This window comes from Octopus bimaculoides, chromosome 1 (genome assembly GCF_001194135.2).
Source record: "Octopus bimaculoides isolate UCB-OBI-ISO-001 chromosome 1, ASM119413v2, whole genome shotgun sequence".
Classification (NCBI taxonomy): Eukaryota; Metazoa; Mollusca; class Cephalopoda; order Octopoda; family Octopodidae; genus Octopus; species Octopus bimaculoides.
Window position 1 is genome coordinate 156,045,143 of NC_068981.1, and position 12,908 is coordinate 156,058,050.

Here is a 12,908-nt window from a genome sequence, read left to right on the forward strand (position 1 = left end):
AATTAATTTCAGTGACATAGCACTTAGTAATTCTATCTCTGCTGAATTGAAATGCAACAACTTCCAGCAAACAACACACTAACTGATCCCATAAGACATGAAAGAATGTAGAGTAAACAGCTACATTTGATGATTTTCAGGAAGCTTTTATCAGTTCTGGCATTTTATCATCAGATTATATGCAAGAGGGAAAAGATAATGCAATATAGTATTATATATTCTTTTCCCTTGTTGTACTTGTTGAACACAACTAATATTTGAAGACCAGAAACAGGCAAACAGGTTCAAAGGAATGACTTCTTTCTAGATAAAATATGGTAGTTGTGTGAAGTCTGTGATGAACCACTGGTGGTACATGTGACGATCAAGATGCTAAAATAAGAAAGAAACTGAAATAAAATTCCGTGTTTTAGTGATCTGGAACAATCTAAGTAATTATGAGACAGTCAAAATTGCAGAAATGGTACACAAATTAAGCCAATTTTTAAGCTTTAAGTGTGAATATATTTGAAGTATTGCTTGTTTAAATTTAAGTTTTCATAAACCATGACCAATTTTAAACTGGTTTCAGTAACATTCAGCAGATGCAATGTTGCCCCAAAAAGATTCTAATCTATGTCCCCAAAATCTCAGAACTTATTCTCTATGTAGATAAACTTAAGCCAACATTGAACCATCAAAGGAGCCTCTACATGGCCGTTTGAACTGCCAGAGATAGCAGGCAATCAACCTCAAATATACCATCTTGAAACAGGAAGGACACATTGAAGAATGCAGTCCTAGACACACATTTGAATAAAATTTACACTTGAGGATGAAATGCTTTTGATTACGATCTGCTTGATCAGGGATAACCTGAAGTTATAGCAGCTATAATAAAGAGTCTTTTCCAGACAACAAAACCTTGCAATAAAATACAAACTTAAAAACTATGTATCAATAAGCTGGCATCTTATTGAGATATTAAACAGAAGGAAACACCTCTGAACAATGAAGTGAATTTAAGAGAAAATAATTGCTATTCTATGTCTTATTTGAAGTAATATCCACTCTACACACAATCTTATTTCCTAAAATCATTCTTGAAACATTAAATAAAATTAAAATAAATAGAGAAAAAAGGATACTTTTGGAGAGCACTTCCACCATTTGAAATAATGACCCCAAGAGCAAACACAGCATTATTTCGAACCTCACTATCAGGATCTCTGGTAATTTTCATAAAGATTGGGTAGAACTGAGAAGTTAGACCAGCAGATGCCTCCCCACAAGCTTCAAGTGTTTCAGCTAGAGTACCAATTGCAAAAGATCGGTCAGCAATAGAGTTGTGACTTTTCTAGAATGTGAAGAAAATAGAAAAACAAAATTAACAAATGACATTCTTCAGATTCATATAATAGAATTGCATAGGAAGTTAAATCAAAATATTCTAGGTTCGTTTTCAATATACTTAGGTAACAATCTAACAAATTAGCAGACTAAATACAGCAGCATATAATATTTTTGCCTTTTACATTATAATTTTAAAAAGTGCCTTCAGGCTCAATAACAGTATTGGTAATTTACTGGTGCCAGTTCAATCCTTCCTATAAAATGAGAAAAAAAGAAATCAAAACAATTCATGTCTTGTCCAAAAGAAAAAGTACTGGGTTTTTTTTTCATATGAAATGTCTCAAACCAAAAGAGCAGTTGATTTCTTTAGTTGAGGTTGAAAGTAAAACAAGTTACTAATTCAAATATTTCAATAAGACAACTCAGGATGTATGGATTCGATTCAGAAAATATTGATAGCCATTAAATAAATATCAAATGCCAATGAGGATATTTATGTTGTTGCCCAACATGCTAGAAATAGTAGCCAAATCTACCCTCAAATGATACACTAACTTAAAAAAGTAGGACATTGAATAATAGAGCACTAGATAGAATAGTGATAGCTGAAAGCCTAGTGATCATGGTGCTACTGGAATAAATTTAAAAAAATATTTGACAGTAAAAAGATTTTTTAAAAATCTCACCAGTTTTTTCAAGAGATCTGGTATAAAAGACTCAAAATATGGCATGAAAGCTTTTCCACCAATTAATTTAGCTGTGGCAGGCAATATTTCTCCAGCAGATTCTACAAGATATGCATCGTATTCAGCTTCTTGGTCCTCCTCTTCACCATCGTCATCATCATCATTATCATCTTGACAAGTTGTCTAGAGAAAGTTAGGTTTATTAATAGATATTAATAGAATTATTCAAACCAAAGTTCATATTTCAAACAAAGCTGTAGTCTATGAAAAATGTAACAAATTTACACCTGAAACTTTTCAATATTATTCAGGATACTAACCTGATGAGAAAAGACTTCTCGAGTTCTGGTCAAAATGGAATCGATCATACCATCTTCACACATAAATGGTGATCCTATCTTGGTAAGCAGCTCTACTAAAGCGTCCACAGCAGCTGTCACAGTCATCCGGTCATTATCTTCTTTGATACGCTCTAAAAGCATTGGTACAACCGTTTTGATCATACCAGACAACACTGGGTGAAAAAAATTTTAAAAGATAACATTCAAATTCCACTTTAGAACTATTTTAGCTGAGCAATTTCTAACAGAATATACAATTCAAATTAGCTTTACAGAGAAGTTAACCCGATTAGCTGACATTTCGAGTATAAAACATTAGTCGCACAACTGATTTTGCATAAAAGACAGAATAGATGGAAAAGGAGAAGGCAGCTTGATAGTCAAGATAATAGTTTGTGTATAAAAAAAGAGAAATGGCTATATGGTATAAACAAGACCTGTTGAGGCAAGTGAAATCGAAACCGAACTAAATTCGACGACTGGCAACGTCGTCTCTTTCATTGGACATGAAACTCAGCTTGCGAAGACTTATTGGGGCAAGCGAAAGTGAAATTGGGATGGCACCTGTGCCCAGCGCTGCCTTTCTGGCACTTGTGCCCGTGGCATGTGTAAGGACTTTTGAGCGAGACCGTTGCCAGTGCCCTGGACTGGCTCCTGTGCGGGTGGCACATAAAATACACCATTTGAGCATGGCCGTTGCCAGTCCCGCCTGACTGGCCTTCATGCCGGTGGCACGTAAAAGCACCCCCTACACTCTCGGAGTGGTTGGCGTTAGGAAGGGCATCCAGCTGTAGAACTCTGCTAAATCAGTTTGGAGCCTGGTGTAGCCATCTGGTTTCACCAGTCCTCAGTCAAATCGTCCAACCCATGCTAGCATGGAAAGCAGACGTTAAACGATGATGATGATGTAACATATATATATATAGTACCTACTGAGTGAAAGATTACTGCTTGCTAACAATGGAAGGTAATTATAGCAAAGGAAAAGAAGTTCAGGTCAGATTTACGGAGATGACGATGAATCTTAGACACAAAAATCATGAAAAACCTTCAAAGAGGAGCTGGAGTATGACACCCTGCTGTACTGTAGCATGTGAAAATGGAGATTAAAACAATAACAAAGACAATTTGCTAAGTAAAACAGTCAGATCAATCACTTACCCTCTTTTGATTCCAAGTCATTTGTCTTTTGAAAAACTTGATGAAGACTTAAACAAAACTGTGCAAGTGTTGTAACGACAGCTTTACGGACTTGAGCTAAAGGATAGACTAATACTTGAGTGACAGCATCATAGCAGTTTTGCAGGTATGGCATGAAAACCGTGCTTTACAACAGAACAAAAAACAAAAGCGGTTGGAATTAGAACAAGAGAAATTTAATGCATGAACATCAACAATTCCTAAAACAAAGTGAAAAAAAACAAAAAAAAAAAACAATCATTCCAGATTTTTACATCAGCTATATGTGAACAGCAACATTATCCAAAATGAAGCAGTTTAAAACAGTAAGACAGACTGTTTTGAAAATATGTTGGTCAATACAATAAAATTAATGTTGAGTTTCGACATATTTTCCTTTCTGCATTATTTCAGTTGTGTTGCTATTGTTTCAATTTTGTCTGATCCACTGACTAGAGACGAGAGAAGCCATATCAATTATATATCATCCTTTAGATTTTATACTTTGTAATTTAAATAGCAAATCTACACATACTAATGACCAGAAATGTTAACAGAACAAATAACATTGAATATTGAAATTGATTAGTGTTAAAATTTACATCTCATTAACACCATAATGGAAAATATAGATTACATTCTTTTCATGCAAGGAAGTAAAAAATCTGACCAAAAGAATTAAAATTTTTGTTTAGAATAAATTTCATCATCTCTCAAAGTGATTAATTTCTGTTCACTAGAACAAAAAGGAACATACCCAATATTAAGCGCAAGATCACCTAACACTGTGCAAGCATCAGCTTTTTCATCAACAAATGAATTTTCAACTTGAATTCTAGACAAAGAAAATAAGATGAAAATCTTAGGGGTCCAATAAAAAATGTGCAACAATATATCCAGAAAACTGGAATAAAGAAAAGTAAAAAAAAAAAAAAAAACTATGCATAAATAGGATTAAAAATACACCTATAGATTAAGTTCAGTTTTGTACTTGCTTGAAATATAGTTCAGAGTTAATTAATATCTAATTAACATGGAGATTTGAATATTAAATCTAGATTTGTTTCAAGCATTACTTCAGCCAGATATCCCGTAACTAAAAATTACAAATATAAAACTGAAACATTTGATAATGCAATAATTCTTATTTCAATTTTAAAATTATTAAACAACTTGATTTACAAATACTGTTATGTACAAATCCCTGATTATCAATGAAGAAAAACATTTTGTATGTAAAATAATGGTGAATTAGAAAACCTACACATATAATTTTTCTTCCTCATCTTCAGATTCAGTGTCCTGATCTCCTAAGCTCTCTTCCGTATTTTCATCATCATCAATATCAATAAAATTGGCAGTGGAAATATCATCAACATCCTCTTTGTATTGAAGCTGTATGCAGATGTATAAACAAATTCACAACAACCATGAAAGAAGAGATAACAAAAACAGTTTGCTGGATCATGACAATTGTCAATTAAAAGAAAAAAAATCTAATTATTCTAACTTGTTGTAGCGAACCAATGCTTTGAACATTTCTATTATTTTACATGAGTAAAAGAACACACTTCAATTCAAAATCTGGAAATTCAGATATTTGCATATATTGTTATGCTATGTATTTTATAGTTTGGTGCCAGTTTTAATGCCAACCATCCAAATCGTATCACTTAGCTCTATCCAAATTAGTTAATTGGATGCTTCAAACAGAATATGGGGAGAATGCAATAACTGAGGACAAAATTCTGATTCAGAACCTTTTGTGCTGATAAATTCAGTCTCTGCATCTGTATTGGGTAACAACAAATCCCATATCATTTTAGCAAATAAAAAGTCTGTCAAAATTATAAAACTGATAGTTTAACTTACCTGTACACCTTCTGAAGACTTCACAGAACTTAGAATAATAGGAATTATTTCTGGAAGATATTTAGCCATTTCATCTTTCAGCAAAACAGACATTGAAGCAAACAGTCCATATCTGATGGTTAGAGAATGACAAAATTAGTTAACATAAAAAAAAAACAATATTTTAAGCATCCTTCACTGAAAACTAAATATAATTTACTTATATGAAAGACATGCTTTGACAGAACTCATCTGTTCAAGCAACCTTCACCACATGCTAGCTGAAGACCACAATTTTAACTCAACAATATCTTTCAACTCAGCTTTGATACTAAGTGAGGATGTGCATGAGTGTTCAAATACACAAGTTTTATAGCCTTCAGTCATAAGAAACAAATTTTAATTTACTTTTTCTCATAGTAAGAGCTTGTAACATTATACAACTGCTAGCTAATGAAAATTTATTGCATCTAGCAAAGAAAGCTTCTCAAACAGCACTCCTAAATTCATGAACTGTTTTCCATTAGTGATTTTCATTGATTAGATGTGTTATTCTGCATAAGACCTATGCCAACAGGGAAATAAATCAAGGTTCTGGCAAGAAATATATAATCATTGTATATTAGTGCAGTGACCTTTATGGGATCTCCAGTAACAATTGTATGCCATGAATAGGTGTTCACAATTTTGTGAGGTTGTGCACAAACTTCAAAACATGAAATTTGGATAATTTTCTATGCACATTAAGAACTGACAAACATTTTTTTTTTCAAATTTACTAGAAATTTCATTAACCCTTTAGCATTGAAACTGGCCATATTTGGCCCAAATAATTTACCTGCTTTATGTTCAAACTGACCAGATCCAGTTTCTCACACCTACCCTACAAAGTCATTCTGAAAATGAACATTTGCATCATCGAAATCTTAAACCAATAAGATAATGCATGATTAATTTAAAACAATGTGAATAAGCATTACATTTGACAAAATAATCTGAATGCTAAAGAGTTAAATTTCCAAAACATAACAGCCACACTTCCTCTTGGACAAATCCCTAGTGATTACAAAACCAAAGTAGTGCTAAACAGTACATGGCCAGTGGTAACAGAATAGTCATGATCCCAAAATTAAATGTTATCGTTTGGCTCACTCAACACACATCAGATAGTGATTAAGTGGTAAGAACATATTAAATTTTAAGATAAAAGCTTAAAATTCTTAATTTTATTGTTGCAGGGTCATTTGTTCAGAGACAATAAAACGGATGCTCAGTCAGTGAAGTAAAATTTTGAACCAAAATAGCATACAGAACCTAAGCCAGTTCTTGTCAAATGATCTAATGGAATAAAAAGGAGTACTTTTGAAAGAAAAGATTTTTACAACTTACACACATCGCCTCAAGTCTGGGTCATCTTTCTGTTCAATGAGATGCACTCCCATTTGCATTACATTATCAGCAATTGGAAGAAACTCATTGCTATCAATGTTACGGGCCAGTACAGCTAATGTATCTAGAAAGACAAGTCAAAAACTTTTCAACAACTTTTCTAACATATAATAAACTGAATTTATAGAACACAGCATTGACACTGTTTTTATATCAGTTTTTTTCCATATTGGCATGGGGTAGACAAGATCTTGTAAGGAGCTATTCTAAAATTAACTGTCTTTAAAAGTACTTTATACAACTTGACTTCACATATCAAAACACTGAGCCATAGGATATGTTGTTTATACAGGAAATGTAATTTAAAGCCCAAGTGGTGTCAATACAAAGACATCAGAATCTGGGTTGGTTCTTATTCAAAGTTATTGCTCTTAGAATGATTGCAGGCTATCTTGCTAAAAAATTTCCATTTTCAGCTGGGTTTCTATGGCTAAATGCCCTTCCAAAAACTTTACAGAGTGTACTAATTGCATTTTATATCTGCAGAGATTGTTATGTTTTTGGAAAGACTAAAGGGTCGCGTGCAGGCGTGTGTGTATGCCCATTCAAACACACATGATGGACTTCTGTACAGTTCCCATCTACCAAATTCCACTAAGACCTTGGTTGATCTGAAAGCACAGTAGAAGTCACTTGCCTAAAGTGTCATGCAGTGGGATTCAACCCAAAACCATCGGGATGTGAAGCAAATTTTTTAATCACACAACTATGTCTTCACCTACATCATCATCATCGTTTAATGTCTGTTTTCCATGCTGGCATGAGTTGGATGGTTTGACTGAGGTCTGGAGAGCCAGCAGTTGCACCAGGCTCCAATCTGATCATGCAAGGTTTCTACAGCTGGATGCCCTTTCTAATGCCAACCACTCCAAGAGTGTAGTGGGTGCTTTTTACATGCCACTGGCACAAGGGTCAGTCATGGGGTACTGGCATCGGCCAAAGATATGACAAGATAACATTTAGACTTACTGGCAACATGCTACACGAGATAAATATAGCAGTAATTACCACACACACAAGTAAAAAAAAAAAAAAGGAACTGATGAACATCATTCATATGTAAATGCAGAAAACATCAAAAAGATTGTCGTTAAAAGGTCAAGTGACATCTCATTAATTACATCTTTAGCTTTACAATTAGATGGTAGCCAGAATTATCATAGCAATTACTGAACACTAACTAAAATTTGTTAAAGTTCAGAATGTTTTGCAAGCAACTTGCACAGGCAAGTGCTACCAATCGAGAACCCCACATACTATCAATGCGCACCGCCACCCCTCTCACTAATATGAGGCCCCACTTGCTAGATCAACTGGTTATCAAATAAAGCTCAATATTCTTTTAGCCATCGCTCATCGTCTCTTTTTAACCAAATCCAGTGGCTAGCCTTTTCCACTGTAGTTTGGATATCAGTCATGGTGGTATTTACTTTGCGATGAGTTAGGCCTAACGATAACAGTTGTATCACATTGTGTCCAACATTCTAGGAAAAGCATTGCATACAAAAATTTAAGGATAGTGAAACAATGAATTAAAATAAAAAAATATTAATAAAACTTTAGACAAATTATTTTAAAAGTATAATTTAGAATTTCAAGCTATACACTTAATGATTTTCATCTTTATGTTAAGAAAATGGCAAAAAAAATTGCAAAATGTATTAGGAATATACACAAATAATTTAGAAGTTAATAATCATTATCATCAATCTATATATACATATATAAGTGCATATCGGAAACTGAAATGATTGTTCAAGTTGGAGTTTGTTATTAAAAATTTTTTTATATGGCCAAAGTCCTTTTATAATCAGTTCAGAACAATAAAGCTCTAAGTTGTATCAGTGTTTTAAGACCTCAGTTTTAATATCATTTCCACGATTTTGATTACTAATAATGAAAAGATACGTTTAAAATGCCATTAATAATGTTATCAAGAAGTTAAAACTGAGGAAGTCTAGAAACATAGGACTTTGGAAGTTTACTGTTCCAAATTAAATAAAAAGGTCTAACAGGGAAATCTGGCAGAATTGTTAGCATATCAGACAAGATGCTTAGTGGCATTTCATCAGTCTTTACATTCTGAATTCAAATTCCGCTGAGGTCAACTTTGCCTTTCAGAGTCAAACTATGTACCAGCTGAGAATTGGGCTCCATGTAATCGGCTTGCTCCCCGCAACAAAATTCCTGGTTTTATGCCAAAATTTGAAACTAATATAACATATATAATAGAAATACAAAATCAAACAAAATTTAAAATAGAGAAATAATCCTACAAAGTAGACAAGTTGTCAAATTCATTCATGAGTACAATTATAACATACCAATAGCTTGGACATGTAAAGTAAGAAAGTCTTCATTGTCTACGTTGAGAATCTCATTTACATCATTGAGTACCGTCTGAAAATAAGGCTGCATTCCTTGACCAGCAGCATTGGCTATGAAAAGTAAAATCAAAATAGAAAATAAGTCACAAATGGATTGACAAAACTATCAACATTTCAAACCAACATACAAAAACTATTAATACCCTATCAATGATTCATTGGCTGCTTAACCCTTTAACAGTCAGGTTCCTTTGTCAAATCTAATGCTTATTTATTTACACTGTTTCAAATTAATCACATTATTTTGTACTTTCAAGATTTCAATGATGCGCTTGTATGGTTTTGAAAGGACATTGTAGAGTAGGTGTTAGAGGTTAGATCTGGTCAATTTGAACACAAAACAGGTTGAATATTTAGGCCAGATTTGGTCAGGTTAAATGCTAAAGGGTTAAAGCCAAAGATTTTTAAGGTTAGTGATTGAAGTAGGGAAAGATATGCAGAAAGATCTGAAGACAAATTACTTTATGTTGGATCTAGAGGGTAAGGGGCAATAGCACTGATATGGGACAAGGATAGCTGGGGAGATAAGTTCAATTACTTAGATGCAGTATATGATCTGCAAATTCAAAGTAAACATTATGATAGTCACAACAGGAGAACAATGCAAGTTACTGAAAAGTGTATCAAACTTGCATATTAATTATATAGAGTTTATGAAGTGCTGAAGTACTTTATGAATATAAAAGTGGAAACCTAATCTGTTATATAATTTTGACAATACAGCACATATATGGTTGTAATAAGAGATCATCTGAGACTTCAAATTGCCTTTGAAAGGACAGCAGCCAGGAGGGTAATGTATGTTTCTTTGAAATATATAGTTTGTATTTTGATGTTTAGTAACACTGGTAAGGTAGGAAACTGGTGTAAATAGCAGTGCAACAGCTGTTACTTCATCATCATCATCATCGTTTAACGTCCGCTTTCCATGCTAGCATGGGTTGGACGATTTGACTGAGGACTGGTGAACCAGATGGCTACACCGGCTCCAATCTGATTTGGCAGAGTTTCTACAGCTGGATGCCCTTCCTAATGCCAGCCACTCTGAGAGGGTAGCCAGCCACTTATATAAGAATTATAAAAGGGTAAAAGCATAACACAAAACTTAATATCTGGATAGTGGAATTTAAAAAAGGATCCACTATTACTCTTGATAACGTACACATACTAGTTGACATAATTAAGAGTCAAGAAAACAACAGAATTTACAACTGGACAGTAAAAACTTTAACATGTTATAGAACACACCAATTAAACGCAATGTAAAGATTTGAAGAATTTAACAGAGTTTTTAACTTACCAACTGCTCCAATAACACTGACTGCAACTTCTTTGGTTTTTAAGCTGGATGATGTCTTCAATACATTCATCAGATGATCCATAATATCCGGTAAGAAAGGAAGAATAGCTTCACCTTGAAATAAAAAAAGACATGATTCATAATATGTGAATTAAATAAGACTGCGAACTTGTAGAATTATTAACACATCAGGCAAAATGCTCAGAGGCATTTTGTCTGTCTTTACAATCTGAGTTCAAATTCCACAATGGTTAACTTTGCCTTTCATCCTTTCAGAGAGTCAATAAAATTAGTACCAGTTGAGCACTGGGGTTCATATAACTGACATGCACCCTCCCTCAAAATTTCTGACCTCGAGTGAATTTGATTTAATTTTACTCTTTTACCTGTTCCAATCATTTGACTGTGGCCATGCTGGAGCACCGCCTTTAGTCGAGCAAATCGAGCCCAGGACTTATTCTTTGTAAGCCTGGTACTTATTCTAACGGTCTCTTTTGCCGAACCGCTAAGTTATGGGGGGACGTAAACATACCAGCATCGGTTGTCAAGTGATGTTGGGGGGGGGGACAAACAGACACACAAACATATACACACACACATACATATATATATATATATATACACATATATATATATATATATATATACATATATACGATGGGCTTCTTTCAGTTTCTGTCTACCAAATCCACTCACAAGGCTTTGGTCAGTCCAAGGCTATAGTAGAAGACACTTGCCTAAGGTGCCACGCAGTGGGACTGAACCCAGAACCATGTGGTTGGTAAGCAAGCTACTTACCACACAGCCACTCTTATGCCTTGAAAACAATTTGGCAGATGGATAGGGAAATCACTTTAATTACTAGATTTTTATTTTAAGAGCTTTTTGATATATGTCCAATGGGAAGAGTTAATGAATTTTAAAACAAATCAGAATGGATTCTGGTGCAGCCTTCCAGTGTGCCAGCCCAGTCAAACCATCCAACCCATGCCAGCATGGACAACAGACGTTAAATGACTTATAGAGTGATAAAAATGAGCAGCAAATAAGATCAGATTCATTCAAAATGGAGGTATGTCATTTTAGAGTTGTATATAGAAGCTAAATAGTTAAAAGAACAGATTTATAGAGTATATGGTACATCAAGCATTATATTTTACCTTCAACTAAAATTACTACTACCCATGTTGATTTGATCAGTTATAAAGTACTAATTCTAATATCAGTATAGAAATATGTCCAACTGAATTGCTGCCAATGGTAGTCTAACACATATTAGAATGGAAAGCAGACACACCAGGATGATACAGAATTTAGAAGAGAATACTGACAGAAAGGTTAATTGTGATGAATTAATTGTAGAGTTACGAGATCAAGACTGTTGAGTCATGAAGTAAAGAACAGTGCTTGCTACATTTTACAGTTGAGCTGTTAGAGGTAAGAAAAACATTCTGCTGTAAACTAATTGCTTTCTGAATTAAATCAAAGCCTGTATATACAAAACAATTTAACAGACTAAATGTTGAGAAATTGCTGTTAAACTTTCATCATCATCATTTAACTATGCTGGCATGGGTTGGACAATTTAACAGTGGGCAAGCCATTTGAATGCACCTAGCTTTACTATCTGCTTTGGCACGGTTTCTATGGCTGGATGCCCTTCCTAATACCAACCATTTTATATGTATTTAACAAGAACACGAAAACCTTTTCAGGTACTGAATAACATCTCCCCTCCCACATTCCTTTCCCTGTTTTTAGAGTTGGCACTGTCAATGTAGACACACTGAAAGGTAGGTCTAGTGAAATTGCAGAGATGCTTGAATGGAGACATGTTGATGTATGCTGTATACAAGAGGTAAGGTGGAGAGGAACTTCAGCCAGGGTCCTCACAGGCAAGGCACATAGGTATAAAATCTTCTGGGAAAGTAACAGTGATGGAGTAAGAGGTGAAGGCATACTCCTTGCAGAGAAATGGGAGGATAAGGTCAGAGGTAGTCAGAGTAGCTTAAACTCAGGCTAGTCCTGCAGAATAGTATAGCTACAATTATCTCTACCAACACCCCACAAGCAGGCCAACCAAACGAACAGAAGGACCACTTTTATGACACCCTTCTACATGACACCTCAAAGACAAGTGGCAATGACCTCATCTTTGCGGCAGGAGATTTTATTGGACATGTCAGACAGCAATTCGGTATCTTCCATGGTGTTCACAGGGGCCATGGAACTGGTTCCTGAAACGAAGCGGGAACTAGGCTACTGGAGTTGTGATGCATGCAACCTATTAATCTGCAACACTAACTTCAGGAAGCCAGAGAGTCACCTGATAACATATCAATCAGGTGACTGCTAGCCAGATTGATTTCATCCTCACCAGACA

General features: G+C 34.5%; 1 protein-coding gene across 1 annotated transcript in view; it reads right to left on the minus strand.

Moving 5' to 3' along the window:
- The window catches only part of LOC106868440 (importin-4), a 43,372-nt gene that overhangs the window by 15,154 nt on the left and 15,310 nt on the right, over positions 1-12,908 (minus strand). The window contains exons 10-19 of the mRNA XM_014913716.2: positions 10,526-10,639; positions 9,163-9,276; positions 6,779-6,902; positions 5,411-5,522; positions 4,803-4,933; positions 4,296-4,373; positions 3,521-3,684; positions 2,339-2,532; positions 2,019-2,201; positions 1,128-1,336 (exon numbers count right to left, since the gene is read on the minus strand). Of these exons, the coding sequence (XP_014769202.1) occupies positions 1,128-1,336; positions 2,019-2,201; positions 2,339-2,532; positions 3,521-3,684; positions 4,296-4,373; positions 4,803-4,933; positions 5,411-5,522; positions 6,779-6,902; positions 9,163-9,276; positions 10,526-10,639 (1,423 nt within the window). The remainder of the gene's footprint in view (positions 1-1,127; positions 1,337-2,018; positions 2,202-2,338; positions 2,533-3,520; positions 3,685-4,295; positions 4,374-4,802; positions 4,934-5,410; positions 5,523-6,778; positions 6,903-9,162; positions 9,277-10,525; positions 10,640-12,908) is intronic.